Source organism: Chelonia mydas, chromosome 11, assembly GCF_015237465.2.
Source record: "Chelonia mydas isolate rCheMyd1 chromosome 11, rCheMyd1.pri.v2, whole genome shotgun sequence".
Taxonomy (NCBI): domain Eukaryota; kingdom Metazoa; phylum Chordata; order Testudines; family Cheloniidae; genus Chelonia; species Chelonia mydas.
In genome coordinates, this window is record NC_051251.2 from 21,379,401 (window position 1) to 21,392,260 (window position 12,860).

General features: G+C 41.0%; 1 protein-coding gene across 1 annotated transcript in view; it reads right to left on the reverse strand.

Moving 5' to 3' along the window:
• The window catches only part of LRP1B (LDL receptor related protein 1B), a 1,293,242-nt gene that overhangs the window by 466,838 nt on the left and 813,544 nt on the right, over nucleotides 1-12,860 (reverse strand). Inside the window, 2 exon segments of the mRNA XM_043525164.1 lie at nucleotides 4,123-4,327; nucleotides 10,843-11,040. Coding sequence (XP_043381099.1) covers nucleotides 4,123-4,327; nucleotides 10,843-11,040 — 403 coding nt within the window.

Consider the following 12,860-nt stretch of genomic DNA (forward strand, 5'->3'; position numbering starts at 1 on the left):
TATTGCGAGCTGGTTGGGGTTGCAGCACCACTGAAGTTTGTGCCAGGCCACATCACCACTCACTCAAATTTGGAAGGTTTCAGAGTAGCAGCCGTGTTAGTCTGTATCCGCAAAAAGAAAAGGAGTACTTGTGGTACCTTAGGGCCTTCTGTGTTGCAGTAAATAAAGATTTGTTGTACGCTGACTCCCTACGCCACTCAAAATCTTATAATCTTTAAAGCATTTACTGTGTGTTATAAATATGTCTTCCGAGGAATTCATTACACTTTTCCCCTTAATATTTTATAGCAAGACAACATTCACTTCATGTGAAACACCCACTTTGAGCTCAGATAGGTCAATCATCAACAAACTGAGAAGCCATTGTATAGGCATGGAAATGATATACCAAAACTGCTTGCAAGAAGCCATTACCGCATATTGAGTCCAGGGTATCTACATTCATTAGACTCTAGTAGATCTATAATCAAGCAAATGAGCTACAGACCATTAAAGTATAGATATTATTATTCTAAAAAGCCACTATTATCTATTCTGCGTGCATAATCGGATGCAAATTACTTCCACTGTCTCAAAAATAAGGTAACTGATTTATAGCCTAAAAATATCCAAATAGGTTCTAAAATGAAAGAACATATTTTAATAATATTTCGTACCAATGTGTATCACCAGCAACTTTATATATATATATATATATAAATATATATATATATATATAAATGTCTAATATGCACAATTGTATACATGATGATTTCACATGGCATAAAGGTTTTATTACCATGAGTTTGGGATGGGTATATTACCAATGAACAGCAAAGCGACAAGTGAGCTGTGCAGGTCATTTCAAACGAGAGCCAATACACTCTTTATAGTGCTCCACTCCATCGAGTACTCTTCATAAACCATATGTTTAACAGAAAACCTATTCCAGAAATGTTATGTCTGTATTTTTTGGATTCTGGAGTTATGAGCAATTATTGGCTCTCTATGATGTTACTGACTGTGTAGGAGCTGAGCCTATCTGTAGCCCATTTGTAGCAAGAGGGGTTTGAAACTGTGGTGGTTTATCCATGTTTCCATATGTAGTTATGTTATTTTTTTTTATTGTGCACATTTCTCCCCTTTTTGGTTTGCCTGGGCTCCCATGTCTAAATGCTTCCTTCTGGATATTCCTTTCTTCTCTTCCTATATGAAGAGTGAAGCCATAATAGAATATCTGTGGCTGTACCAAACTGAAGAAATATTTTGGGGTTCCCTGGATTCTGTGCTCAGGAGTTGTGCAGTCCAATGGGTGATTTTTAAGATAACCTGCTTAAATCACTCACTGTAAACACTGATTGGCTATAAGAGGGGTATGCCATTTCACAGGTATTAAAAGCTTCTGCTGTCAACTACAGCCTTCTTGCTCCTGACCTGAAAGACATTTTGGATGTAATTTAAAGGAGCCTAGGGATGCTTTAAATTAAACAGGCTAGAAATGGGCCTGTAACATTTTTTAAAAGTTCAGAATAATTCCACATGCCAATTCCCCCAAGCTGCGTCCATTTCAAAAAGAATATGCACTCCCTCGGAGAACTCATACACCTGCTTCTCTGATTGGCTTTGGTAAGAGCTATTTCTCTGATCTGGAGCCAGTTCAGAGTGCTTCTTTACACTGCTTTCTCGGTAAGTCTATTTAGTCACTTTAATACGAGCAATCTGAACACATACACTGCTGTGTAAAGCTATTCAAGAAAATGCCTTACAATTATTATGCATTTCCCAGAGATTGTTAAATGTTTTAAATATGTATTTTCTAAACTAATGCACTTATTCAAAGTTGGATTTGGAACAAGCTGTGTTATTTGATACGTGATCATGCTTAAGTAAAATTAACCAATTCCAGTTTTTTGGTTGAGTACATTTCACCAGAGGTAAAAATTAATCCATCTTTTACAAGTTTACCATCTCAACAAAATCTAATACAAGATTTAAATATATATATAAGTGGATAAAAACACGAATATTTTGATGTACAGTGTCAGTGGAGTTGAAGTTGAAGTCTTCCACATTGTGTGCACTTATTAAGGATTGAATCAAATCTAGACATTATGATCTAGTTTTTAGGCCTGCATAATTGCTTGCATACATCTGTGAATGCACAATTGAAACTTGCATAAATACTCAATGTGCACAACTAACTACCTGTCAGAAAGCTCATATACTTGGGACTCAAACATGTGAGGCAGGGACACAGTAACTCTGTTTTGTCTGTTTTCCCTCCCATGCTGCTCCCTTGACACCTTTATGCCCTTGTTAGCCAGTTTCACTCTTGATTTGCATGTACATATGGTAAGTTAAGTGTAAAGCCCACGTGCACTCTTTTTTGAAAAACATCCCTTTTTTTTTTTTGAAACAGCTTTCTAATATCTTTTTCAAAATGTTTAAAGTTAAAGTTAGAAATTAACCATAAAATAGATAAGGAAGGAGGACTCAAAATCAAATTACCAGAAGACCTAAGATTGCTTTTCTTCTGGTTGGATTCTCATTTTAAGGAATGTAAAGCTGTTTTCTGTACAACCAACTTTTTCGGATGATGCTTACTTGGCTATATTTGCAGCTCACCATATATGCGGATAGTTACAGTCTTCCTTGAGCATATTCTGTGACTGAAAACATCTAGAGATTTGGTTCAATAATTTTTATAAGGATTGTCACAGTCATATGCTTACAAAGAAAAATTAGAACTAAGTATTTAGCAGCAATACAAACAAATCTTTGATTTGAATCACATACAATTTTGTTATTCAAAAGTTCTTTAGAATACATGTGGCAGGTAATGCTTTGTGTGTTCAAAGGTTTTATTTTTTTCCGTTACTACCAAAAGGAAAGGTGTACACAGTTGCTTTTCTAGAAAATGTTATTGTCTACAAATTCTTTCTAACTTACCCTATCTTTTACACCCATTTTTGAATTTATCATCGTTGGGAAAAGGCTGTTATGTATAAAGACAGTGGCTTTGTCTTTGTGGCCAGTTGGCCTTTAGACATTACATCTTGGCTTCCAAAAATATTTTAATAAATCAAACTCTGTCCAGTATTGATTTAACAGTGTTCTGTCTCTTCATCATTATTTTTCATTTATCTCAATAAAATGGTCTAACTCAAATAATTTTTAAAATCTTTTATGTAGTAAACAAACATATTTCCAGACGTGAGTCTTGTGTCATTCAACAGCTGGCTGAAAACTGACTTACAGATTCCAGGAATGGAACTTCATTTTCCTTTCACTTTCACCAGTTTTACACTGATTTAACTTCACTTATGCCAACTAAATTATTCCCTGTTTGCAGCTACATTCAAGGACAATCAGGACGAGAGACTCCACTAAGCTAACTTTTTAGTCGATGTATTTATGAATTTCATTTAAACTTTAAATAGAGCAACCAACAAAAATTTTGAGAAATATAAAGATATTTGTTTAATTTTACCCTTACTTGACTTGGCTGTAGTGTACTGAAACATTAGAACATTTTTTCCATAGTATCAGGACAAATACACTACTGTTAAAAAAATATGACCTACAAATCACATATAGTATTATGTGGAATAGAAGAATATACTGTTTCTTTGACACATGATTTTAGAACTACCTTTAATTGAACAGTTTGCTTTATTAAATATGCATCCTAACAGCCATAGAAATGCAATTCATTCTGTATGTTATTGGGTAAAATAAATGAATTAACCAGTTTAGCTAGTACATATTTTGCTTTTGCTTATTACTAAATAATAATGCTTGGAACTCATATAGTACTCTTCATCTGCAGATTTACAAGCTATTTACAAAGGCTGGTAAACATTATTATCCCTATTTTAGAGATGGAGAAACAAACAGGGAGGTTAAGTTACTTGTGCACAGTCACATAGTGCGTCAGTAAAAAAGCCAAGACTAGACTGACTCCTACATCTCCTGATGCCCTGGTTCACTGCACCAAAAAAATTAGTTCTTCAAGTATTGTTAAAGGTAAGTTAAATGTAAGAGCTCACTCCAAATAAACCAAGAAACATTAATACATTTCAAGCTCCTTCCTCAAAGTGTTTTTATAAGCAATCATGAAAAAAAGAACTATTGTATATTTACCCATATCTAGGGTCCAAGGCAATAGCCCTGGGATGCTCCATAGCGCCTGCTATTAATGTTGTTCTCAAAGTGCCATCTAATTTTGCTACTTCGATTTGATCCAAATTGCTGTCTATCCAGTATATGTTTCCTGCAATCCAATCTACTGTAAGACCCTCAGGAGTGGCCAGGCCATGTTGCACTACCACTTCAATGGCACTCACACCTAAGAAAGATCAAAAGGTTGCAAACATATAAAAGGGTTAGAACAGAGGTACAACACTTAAAATGTGATAAATGCATGATCACACTGCGTGCTAAACAAAAATAATTAAAATATGCAAAACTGTATATAAAACTTTTCTGATGCTATAGTTAAGACGGTCTCCATTTAATGAGGAGTCCTTGTTGCACCTTAGAGATTAACAAATTTACTAGGGCATAAACTGTCATGGGCTAAAACCCACTTCATCAGATATATGGAGTGGAAAATATAGTAGAGAGGTATAAATACACAAGATATAAAAAGATGGGAATTGCCTTACCAAGTGTGGGGTCAGTGCTAACGAGCCAATTCAATTAACGTGGAAGTGGGCTATTCTCAACAGTTGACAAGAAGGGAGGAAAAATCATTTTTATAGTGCTAATGAGTTCAATGTAATCAAGGTGGCCCATTTCAACCAGTTGACAAGACGGTGTGGGTATCAGCAGGGGGGAAGATTTGTTTTTGTAGTGACCTATCCACTCCCAGTCTTTATTCAGGCCTAATTTGATGTTGTCCAGTTTGCAAATTAATTCCAGTTCTGCAATTTCTCGTTGGAGTCCGTTTTTGAAGGTTTTTTGTTGAAGAATTGCCACTTTTAAGTCTGTTATTGAGTTCCAGGGAGATTGAAGTGTTCTCCTACTGGTTTTTGAATGTTATAATTCTTGATGTCAGATTTGTGTCCATTTATTCTTTTGTTTAGAGACTGTCTGGTTTGGCCAATGTACATGGCAGAGGGGCACTGCTGGCACATGATGGCATATATCACATTGGTAGATGTGCAGGTGAACGAGCCCCTGATGGTGTGGCTGATGTGGTTAGGTCTTATAATAGTGTCCCTTGACAGAGTTGGCACTAAGTTTGTTGCAGGGCTTGGTCCCTGATCCCCCACTTGGTAAGGCAACTCCCATCTTTTCACATGCTGTGTATTTATACCTCTTTGCTGTATTTTTCACTCCATGCATCTGATGAGGTGGGTTTTAGCCCATGAAAGCTTATGTCCTAATAAATTTGTTAGCCCTGGTCTACACAAGGAGTTGAGGTTGAATTTAGCAGCGTTAAATGGATTTAACCCTGCACCCGACCACACAACTAAGCCCTTTTTTTTTCGACTTAAAGGGCTCTTAAAATCGATTTCCTTACTCCACCCCCGACAAGGGGATTAGCGCTGAAATTGGCCTTGCCGGGTCGAATTTGGGGTACTGTGGACGCAAGTAGACGGTATTGGCCTCCGGGAGCTATCCCAGAGTCCTCCATTGTGACCACTCTGGACAGCACTCTCAACTCAGATGCACTGGCCAGGTAGACAGGAAAAGGCCCGCAAACTTTTGAAGTTCAATTTCCTGTTTGGCCAGCATGACAAGCTGCAGGTGACCATGCAGAGCTCATCAGCAGAGGTGACCATGATGGAGTCCCAGAATTGCAAAAGAGCTCCAGCATGGACCGAACAGGAGGTACGGGATCTGATCACTGTATGGGGAGAGGAATCCGTGCTATCAGAACTACGTTCCAGTTTTCGAAGTGCCAAAACATTTGTCAAAATCTCCCAAGGCATGAAGGACAGAGGCCATAACAGGGACCCGAAGCAGTGCCGCGTGAAACTTAAGGAGCTGAGGCAAGCCTACCAGAGAGGAGAACGGCTGCTCTGGGTCAGAGCCCAAAACATGCCACTTCTATGATGAGCTGCATGCCATTTTAGGGGGTTCAGCCACCACTACCCCAGTCGTGTTGTTTGACTCCTTCAACGGAGATGGAGGCAACAAGGAAACAGGTTTTGGGGACGAGGAAGATGATGATGATGAGGTTGTAGATAGATCACAGCAAGCAAGCAGAGAAACCGGTTTTCCCAACATCCAGGAACTGTTTCTCACCCTGGACCTGGAGCCACTACCCCCTGAACCCACCCAAGGCTGCCTCCCGGACCCGCCAGGTGGAGAAGGGACCTCTGGTGAGTGTACCTTTTAAAATACTATACATGGTTTAAAAGCAAGCATGTTTAATGATTAATTTGCCCTGGCATTCGTGGCTCTCCTGGATATACTCCCAAAGCCTTTGCAAAAGGTTTCTGGGGAGGGCAGCCTTATTCCATCCACCATGGTAGGACACTTTACCACTTCAGGCCAGTAGCACGTACTCGGGAATCATTGTACAACAAAGCATTGCAGTGTATGTTTGCTGGCGTTTAAACAACATCCGTTCTTTATCTCTCTGTGTTATCCTCCGGAGAGTGATTCATGGTCACCTAGTTGAAATAGGGTGCTTTTCTTAAGGGGACATTCAGAGGTGCCCATTCCTGCTGGGCTGTTTGCCTGTGGCTGAACAGAAATGATCCCCGCTGTTAGCCACGGAGAGGGGGGAGGTTGGGGAGGGGCTAGCCACGAGCTGGGGGGAGGCAAAATGCGACCTTGGAACGAAAGCACATGTGCTATGTATGTAATGTTAACAGCAAGGTTTACCATGAAAGAGTGTACACATTGTTCTATAAAATGTGTCTTTTTAAATAGCACTGTCCCTTTTTTTTTTCTCCACCAGCTGCATGTGTTTCAAGGATCACAGGATCTTCTCCTTCCCAGAGGCTAGCGAAGATTAGAAGGAGAAAAAAATGATCTCGTGATGAAATGTTCTCTGAGCTCATGCTGTCCTCCCACACTGACAGAGCACAGACGAATGCGTGGAGGCAGACAATGTCAGAGTGCAGGAAAGCACAAAATGACCGGGAGGAGAGGTGGCGGGCTGAAGAGAGTAACTGGCGGGCTGAAGAGAGGGCTGAAGCTGAAAGGTGGCGGCAGCATGATGAGAGGAGGCAGGATTCAAAGCTGAGGCTGCTGGAGGATCAAACTAATATGCTCCAGCATATGGTTGAGCTGCAGGAAAGGCAGCAGGAGCACAGACTGCCGCTACAGCCCCTGTGTTACCAACCACCCTCCTCCCCAAGTTCCATAGCCTCCTCACCCAGACGCCCAAGAACGTGGTGGGGGGGCCTCCGGCCACCCAGCCACTCCACCCCAGAGGATTGCCCAAACAACAGAAGGCTGGCATTCAACAAGTTTTAAAGTTTGAAACTTTTAAAGTGCTTTGTGTCCTTGTCCTTCCCTCCTCCACTTCCCCTCCTGGTGCTTCCCTCCTCCACTACCCCTCCTGGTGCTTCTCTCCTCCACCACCCCTCCTGGGCTACCTTGGTAGTTATCCCCCTATTTGTGTGATGAATTAATAAAGAATGCATGAATGTGAAGCAACAATGACTTTATTGCCTCTGCAAGCGGTGATCGAAGGGAGGAGGGGAGGGTGGTTAGCTTACAGGGAAGTAGAGTGAACCAAGGGGCAGAGGGTTTCATCAAGGAGAAACAAACAGAACTTTCACACCCTACCCTGGCCAGTCATGAAACTGGTTTTCAAAGCTTCTCTGATGCGCACCACATCCTCCTGTGCTCTTCTAACCACCCTGGTGTCTGGCTGTGCGTAACAAGCAGCCAGGCAATTTGCCTCCACTTCCCACCCCGCCATAAACGTCTCCCCCTTACTCTCACAGATATTGTGGAGCGCACAGCAAGCAGTAATAACAGTGGGAATATTGGTTTTGCTGAGGTCTAACTGCGCCAGCGCGCTTTTAAACGTCCAAATGCACATTCTACCACCATTCTGCACTTGCTCAGCCTGTAGTTGAACAGCTCCTGACTACTGTCCAGGCTGCCTGTGGATGGCTTCATGAGCCATGGCATTAAGCGGTAGGCTGGGTACCCAAGGATAACTATAGGCATTTCAACATCCCCAAAGGTTATTTTCTGGTCTGGGAATAAAGTCCCTTCCTGCAGCTTTTGAAACAGACCAGAGTTCCTGAAGATGTGAGCGTCATGTACCTTTCCTGGCCGTCCCACGCTGATGTTGGTGAAACGTCCCTTGTGATCCACCAGTGCTTGCAGCACTATTGAAAAGTACGCCTTGCGGTTTATGTACTCACTGGCTTGGTGCTCCGGTGCCAAGATAGGGATATGGATTCCGTCTATGGCCCCACCACAGCTAGGGAATCCCATTGCAGCAAAGCCATCCACTATGACCTGCACATTTCCCAGGGTCACTACCCTTGATATCAGCAGATCTTTGATTGCATTGGCTACTTGCATCACAGCCGCCCCCCACAGTAGATTTGCCCACTCCAAATTGATTCTCAACTGACCGGTAGCTGTCTGGCATTGCAAGCTTCCACAGGGCTATTGCCACTCGCTTCTCAACTGTGAGGGCTGCTCTCATCTTGGTATTCTTGCGCCTCAGGGCAGGGGAAAGCAAGTCACGAAGTTCCCTGAAAGTGCCCTTACGCATGTGAAAGTTTCGCAGCCACTGGGAATCGTCCCAAACCTGCAACACTATGTGGTCCCACCAGTCTTTGCTTGTTTCCCGAGCCCAGAATCGGCGTTCCACTGCATGAACCTGCCCCATTAGCACCATGATGCCCACATTGCCAGGGCCCGTGTTTTGAGAGAAGTCTGTGTCCATGTCCTCATCACTCACGTCACCGCGCTGACGTCGCCTAGTCGCCCGGTATCACTTTGCCAGGTTCTGGTGCTGCATATACTGCTGGATAATGCATGTGGTGTTTAATGTGATCCTAATTGCCAAAGTGATCTGAGCAGGCTTCATGGTTGCCGTGGTATCACGTCTGCACAGAAAAAAGGCGCGGAACGATTGTCTGCCGTTGCCCTGATGGAGGGAGGGGCGACTGATGACATGGCTTACAGGGTTGGCTTACAGGGAATTAAAATCAACAAAGGGGGTGGCTTTGAGAGAAACTGAATGGCCCACTCAAGGATAGAACTCAAAACCTCAAGGATAGAACTCAAAACTAGGTTTAGCAGGCAGTTGATTTCACAGAGGGAGGGAGGGAGGAGAAAATGAATACAAAACAAATCTGGTCTATTTCTTGTTTTGAGCCACTTCATCTATCTTATACATCTTGCTGGCAGCAGACTGTGCAGTACATCTGCTAGCCATCGTCAACAACTGGGTGTTCGGCAGAAGACGGTGCAGTATGACTACTGGCTATCATCTTCTGCTAGCTTCAGATTAAAAGACAGTGCGGGACTGAATCGCCACGAGACGAAACAAGGGAAATGACCTGGCTGAGTGACTCCCATGTTTGCCCAGGTGCCCGGTTAAAAGAGCACCCAGGACTACGTCGATGACAGCTACCAGTCATACTGAACTGTCTGCTGCCAACAGGCAATAAACTGCTGCTGTGTAGCAATGCAGTACCACGTCTGCCAGCACCCAGGAGACATACGGTGACGGTTACCTGAGCGGGCTCCATGCTTGCCGTGGTATGGCGTCTGCACAGGTAACTCAAGAAAAAAGGCGCAAAACGATTGTCTGCCCTTGCTTTCACGGAGGGAGGGAGGAAACGGGAGCCTGACGATATGTACCCAGAACCACCCGCGACAATGTTTTAGCCCCATCAGGCACTGGGATTTCTACCCAGAATTCAAATGGGCGGTGGAGACTGCGGGAACTGTGGGATAGCCACCCACAGTGCAACGCTCCGGAAGTCGACGGTTGCCTCGGTACTGTGGACACACTCCGCCGACTACATGCACTTAGAGCATTTGTGTGGGGACACACACAATCGACTGTATAAAAACGCTTTCTACAAAACCGACTTCTATAAATTCGACCTAATTTCGTAGTGTAGACATACCCTTATTAGTCTCTAAGGTGCCACAAGGACTCCTCATTGATTTTGCTGATACAGACTAACACGGCTACTACTCTAAAACCTCTCCATTTAATGAGTCTTTATGCATATTTTTCAGCGAGAGACCACATAATAACTAATCTGACATGATATTTATCTTCATTAGTTATTTTTCTTTTCTCACAAGTAATCAGAGAGTATGTGCTTATGTACACAATACATTTTGGGTCAATATCTTGAAAAATGAACTCTTTTAGTTTACAGGAATAGGAAACCAAGGGAAATTTAGAAATCAAATTTCTGAACATATTGAAACTTTAAATAATGTGTGATTTTGTTTGCTAGGTTTTCAGTGAAAGAGCACTTAGGTGCATATCAACCTAGAAAACATTTTTATGAAAATATTTCTACACACACTGTGAGAGTATGTTGTGCTATAGGCCGGGACCACATATATTGTGGTTGGGTCACCATGTTAAAGGCTTCGTATTTCTGCATTTGTAAAAAAAAAAAAAAAAAAGCTATAATATTGTGTACCAGAATCTAAAGTATCACATTAAAAATTAAGTCTCTAGACTTTACAGTTCCAGAGATAATATTCAAGTTGTAAACCAAGCACAATTAAACCAGTGACACCTGCCTGATTTTGGAGATAACCTAAAACAATCGCTCTCAGAGGAGTAAGAATAATAGCTTGGCCAGAATCTGAAGAGTTTGATGTACTATGGTTGCATTACTTTGGCTGGTACTCTCTTTTTAAGGACCTACTAAAATAAGTCAAAAGTTAAATTCATACCTCCAGTTTCAGAAAGCTTGCCTCGGTAAATTTTATCTTCCACCACATCTGTCCAGTACAGTAAGCTCTGATTGAAATGAAAATCAAGTGCTATTGTGTTTCTTAAACCAGGAACTAAGAGACTGTAGTCTCGCTTCTGAAGATCAATCTTTCTGATCTCGTGACGAATGGAAAAAATGATGAAAGCTTCAAATGGATCTGGAAGTACAATGGATTATACATTAAAATGTATAATAAAGAGTACAATTTTAATAGACTTACTGATATGAGGCACACATAGCTGAACAAGAATGGCAGAGTACTTTATTGGAGGAACAATTTAATTAAAATAATAGATCTTGTAAGTCTTACTAGCTCAATCATTTTCCAACAAAGAGTAAATTTTGCAAATATATATATTTCAGACCATTTTAGACTTCTGCTCACCTGCCTCAACTAAAGGTGTTGAATGGATATTAACAACAAGGATATCTGACTCAGTCAGTCAGCGGTCCACAGGCAAAGCACAAAGAATGTCTTCTGGATGAGAGCTAAGTGGTGGAGTTCTTTCCTCCCCTCTCCTCTCCCTCCCTGGACTTCAAGGATTAAGGCCAGAAAAAAAGTTTAAGCTATCAAAATTAAAATAAGAACTTGGGTGAAGTTTTTACTTTCTTAAATGCTTCAGAGAAAATAAGTCTGTTAAAAGTTATCTAGTATTGCTCTAATTAACAATTAGTTGAAAACTATGTACTGCAACTAATATAATACAAAAAAGATTACTTTGTGTGAGTTAAACTGCATAAACAACTTATCTAACACAAAACCACAAAAACAAGGAATTGTAAAATTAAGGCATCTAACAGCACACAACTTCTTCAAATTCACCACCACTACCACAAACAGACCAGACTTTCCCTCCACTAACCATTCTGAACTGTTCTTGAAAAATCATACTCACTTGTGTTTTGGGAAAGGGTGCTAGAACCCTGGCTTCTCTACTGAGAAAGAATTGAGGATATTTTGTAATGTCTGGTGCATGGCATTTGTTCTACTGGTAAAATGTACGTCTCTGGGTGGATGAGCAAAAGGAATGTAATGTTAGATGCCTTAACTTTTTATTTCCTTGTAGCTGTGGATTTGTGTTAAGTATGTTATGTATGTACCCTTAACTCACACATAACGCAGTGCTAATTTAAGTTAAGAAAAGCTGTCAAACACAGCAATGACTACTTTCACAAAGAACAAGATCTCTGTCAAAGTGACCAGCAGGGTCTGGAGCAAAAAAAGACAATCTTAATGAAATTATCCAGCCAGTTCAAGAGCTCTGCTTTAAAGAACAGAGACCTTTGCAAATATTATTTTATTTTGGAAAACAGACATTGCTTTCTTGAAGATCTTCCTCTACAATACAACAATAATACCGTTGAACTAGTAAAATCTCTTTTCCTCTACCATACTAGGCTTCAGTTTTGGATGGTATGCGTATTACTGGGGGAACACGACAACAGGCAGGATTTCAGTGCCTTCTAAGGTGTCGAAAAACAGAGTCAGTCAAAATGTTTCAAAAAAGAAACTTTTCACTTTCCTTTTAAAAAACTAAACTTTTTCATGGTCTCCATTAACTAATAATTGCACATAAAGATTCAGTTGTGACTTGTAGCACATTAAATAATGATCTCCAACAGAATAAGGGTTCCTTACATGAAGAGCAGTATCTGCCTCTGAACCAACAGGCACTTTCACAAAGGTCCTCATATTTGTCAAAGCAGTGTCTGATTTTGCAGATCCTGAAATGGCTGAACTATATGATGATCAATAAGTTCTTCAACATTAGCAGCTGTTGCATCACAAAGATCAAAAGCTCATAAATTTGATGAACAATCTAATTAAGCTCCTGATCTTTGACAAATCAGCAGGTATGTTGTAGAGTACCCTGTTCATCATAAATCTTGTCCTTCATTGGCTAACTGTGGCACAGAAAGACTGTGTTATGTCAGCGAGAAAAATCATGCAAACTCCGAAGATGAAATTTTTGGCCC